At 31.8% G+C, this 4,110-nt stretch overlaps 1 protein-coding gene across 1 annotated transcript in view; it reads left to right on the top strand.

Moving 5' to 3' along the window:
* LOC113829953 (fibrillin-2) overlaps window positions 1-3,662 on the top strand; it is a 138,095-nt gene extending 134,433 nt beyond the window's left edge. The window contains exon 46 of the mRNA XM_070121373.1: window positions 1,351-3,662. Coding sequence (XP_069977474.1) covers window positions 1,351-1,563 — 213 coding nt within the window. The 3' untranslated portion in view covers window positions 1,564-3,662. The remainder of the gene's footprint in view (window positions 1-1,350) is intronic.
* The last annotated feature ends 448 nt before the right edge of the window (window positions 3,663-4,110 follow it).

Genomic DNA, 4,110 nt, shown 5'->3' with positions numbered 1-4,110 from the left:
GAGAGAGGAGAGAGAGAGAGAGAGAGGAGAGAGAGAGAGAGAGAGAGAGAGAGAGAGAAAGGAAGAGGAAGAGGAAAAGAGAGAGGAAGAGGAAGAGAGAGAGGAAGAGGAAGAGGAAGAGAGAGAGGAAGAAGAAGAGAGAGAGAGACAGAGACAGACAGAGAGAGAGAGAGACAGGGAGAGAGAAGAGAGAGAGAGAGAGAGAGAGAGAGAGAGAGAGAGAAAGAGAAGAGAGAGAGAGAAAGAAAGAGAAGAGAGATTGAGAGAGAAAGAGAAGAGAGATTGAGAGAGAAAGAGAAGAGAGATTGAGAGAGAAAGAGAAGAGAGAATGAGAGAGTAAGAGAAGAGAGATTGAGAGAGAAAGAAGAGAGATTGAGAAAGAAGAGATTGAGAGAGAAAGAGAAAGAGATATTGAGAGAGAAAGAGAAGAGAGATTGAGAGAGAAAGAGAAGAGAGATTGAGAGAGAAAGAGAAGAGAGATTGAGAGAGAAAGAGAAGAGAGATTGAGAGAGAAAGAGAAGAGAGATTGAGAGAGAAAGAGAAGAGAGATAGAGAGAGAGAGGAGAGAGATAGAGAGAGAGAGGGAGGGAGAGAAGGGGGAGCTGGGACTGTTTGTTTTTCTACAGAATATGACTTCTTTACATTACCTATGATATTTAGTATAAACTTGGGATGTCTTATAATACACCTTAGATATATTTTTAGGCATGGGGATATAATATGCTTGCAGTTGAGGATACTTACGACTGTCAATCTACAAAGGAATTTTAATGGAAAACATTTCTTAACATCTGCAGTGCTGTTTTATTTGTACTCTAAATGTAGCAAGCATGTTTTAACTTCCATTGCTTTCCCTTTGTTTAGCAAGATATATATGAATATATATATATATATATATATATATATATATATATATAAATATATATATATATATATATATAAATATATATATTTATATATATATTTATATATATATTTATATATATATTTATATATATATATATATATATATATATATATATATATATATATATATATATATATATATATATATATATATATATATATATATATATATATATATATATATATATTTGTTTAGCAATGGGTATTAAGAGGGACTCAGAGACCTGTTTTGAATTTAGGGTTTGATATATTTTGTATAATCATATTTTACTGATGTGTCTTTTAATTATACAATCATTATCATATCAAGATTATTATTCTATGAATTAAAAATAGTGAGGAATGTGTTCAGAAATTATTTTTGTCTTTTTTTTTTTAAGTACTTCCTGCATTTAGTATTTGATTTTACTCCATGTTAACTTTTAACAACCCTTCTACTTTCAGAACAATGTTAAATATGAAATAGTCAAAGGAAATGAAAACAAAGTATTTGATATGAAGTCTCGCCATGGGACAACATCTCTACACTTCCACCGTCGTCTACACCGACCAGAAACCTTTGACTTGGAGATCAGTGGGCATCCACTGGATTATAATAATCTTGAAGATACAAACAATGATCTTGATGTAAACATTAGGATCATTGTTACACACTAAGACAAAACTTAATGTAGTGACATGTATAGAGTTGTAATGCAGATTTTTATTCCATCTTTAAGATTGATAGGCAAAGAACACTTTTATCATGATATTTTGTAAGTTATATTTGAAAAGCTCAAAGATATATTATGGTACTGTATGCTGCATAGAGCAGTAAAGTTCTTGTTACAGGTTTTCAGTGTAAAGCTATTTATGAAGAAATTGTGGTGATTATAAGATAATCAAAATAAAATTATTTTATACAATAGAATAATTCAAGGATAAATTGGTTAAGAGTATTAAAGACTGCTTTATGGGTCAATAAGGAATATTGAAAGTGGTTCTTTAATAAAACATAAAACATCTAGCTAAATTTTGCATATGTAGAATGATATGCATTTTTTTTTTTTTTTTTTTTTTTTTTTTTTTTTTTTTTTTTTTTTATGTACATTGAAGTTTAGTGTACTTAGTAGTCATTAGTGCTTTCTTTCCTATTAGTTAGTAACATTAGTCATTTGTAAAGCTGAATGAGTTGTAGTACTAGAATAAATTAATATTATAACGGTGATATTTTTGAAGGTGCTAATATATGTTTGGCTTAGCTTACTTTCTCATGTAGAGCTAAACTAGGGACCAGTTTTATAACTATAATTCAGAGCAGATGTGTCATTTTACTGACAGTAGCACAATTGGCTTTTTTCTGTCTGTCTTTACTGTGAATATTGCATCCGCTCATTTTTCTACTACGAATTCTACTAACAGTAAATATGCACACAGCTGTTCACATGGGGTCTTGCAGATATAGCCCACCTGGTTGATACTTAATAACAATTAATAGTCATGAACTGCGAATGTATTATACCCTAGAACAGTAGCAACTGAAACTGAAATATTAATCATATTCCTTTTTTGTGTGATCTTTTTCATAAAATAACAAAGGGATTAGCTTTATCAATAAGTTCTCTAGGTGAGCTATGATGTATGACTTCGCACGTTGTGTGGTGTCCAACTATTGAGCAATCATAATGTCTAGTCCTGGGACAACGTATCTCCATCGTGCTGCATCCTTGTAGCCATAGCAAAATATTATTTATGACTTTGGGGTCTTACTGTTTATTGCACATACTCTGCAATCCAGGTTTCATTATATTAATGGCCTACTTCATTTGTTAATTGTATTATATTAATTATTTTGTTTATGCACATGCTCATATATGCATTTACATATGCAAGTACATGCACCATACAAAGACTTTAATCAAGTGTGTGCATGCACACATCCACACAGACATATATATACAACTATATACTTATATATTTAAGTAAATCAGGGTATTAGATTTACCACTCTTATGACATCAAAGTTTACACTTATGGAGATGCAGTGTCCAGTTCAGCCACAGTATTGTTCACCCTCACTGCCAAAGGACATCACCGTTGTCATATTAAAAACTCACCATAACTGTTAAGTGATATCTGCTCATCTTGTCAGTTTTCTGTTGAAGGAGTTATTGCATACATACTTTCATATAGGATAGTAAATGATTCTGTCAGTCTTTATTTGATTATTCTTCACTAACAAGTGCAATCTCCTTTTACAGTGACACCCATTCTCATTGCTGTTTTTACCAAGTTGTTAGAAATAATAAGATATGACTATTGAATCAATCCAGAGTAAGTCATTTTTGTCACAGTATATTTTATGGTTGGTCAAATTTTTGTATGTAATCCTGTGTGTATATAAAAATGAAGAATTATTATTAAGTATCACTGCACAAGTCTATTTTTCTCCATAATTGTACTATGATATTGTCTTACTATATGAAAAAAGAAGATTGCTTTCTCATACTAAATCAATAGATTGAAAGATTAATGGAAAAAAAGTCATAAGCAAATTACAAGTGTTACTTTAACACTTCTAACACTTAGGTCTGCTTCTTCACCATCAGTCACACTTCCTGGGTAATATAATATATGTGAGCTTGAGGATCTTTGATATTCATCTCAGACTCGCTGATCTCGTAACATCTGTGCCGTTACATTGATAATCATAGTCTCCTGCATAACTCTGACTGCTTATGAAGTCTTGTTTCATAATAAATATCACCAAAGCCTTAGATGTCTTTCATTTTCTTTTTGTTGTTTAAGTATTCCAAACCAGTAGAGGGATGGTAAGTTTTCAACCAAAACATCACTTTTTCAAATGGCTCCTTTCATTATATCCTGCAATAGAGGTATATAAAGACAGAGGTGAATCTGATAATGATCTTGTAACCGTTTGTATCTATGACAATCCTGCTTGGTTCTTCATCAAGATGTTTTAATGTTGATAATAAATGTGCTAGACATTAAAGGTCATATAGCACTATGGTAAAGTATTGCGTCAGAAAGGGCAAAAGAGAGTTAAAGATAATGATGAAATGTATTAGATGTCAAAGGTTTGAGAGGATTACAGGATAGTATGGTAGTGAAAAGGGGAAAAGGGGAGCAAGTGAACTAGAGCAGAAATTAGGAGAAAGGGGAGGGTTAAGAAGGTAGGGCATTTGAGTGAATTATAGTGTATCT

Source organism: Penaeus vannamei, chromosome 4, assembly GCF_042767895.1.
Source record: "Penaeus vannamei isolate JL-2024 chromosome 4, ASM4276789v1, whole genome shotgun sequence".
Taxonomy (NCBI): domain Eukaryota; kingdom Metazoa; phylum Arthropoda; class Malacostraca; order Decapoda; family Penaeidae; genus Penaeus; species Penaeus vannamei.
Note: the sequence above shows the minus strand (reverse complement) of the source record. Positions and strands in the feature narration are given on the sequence as shown.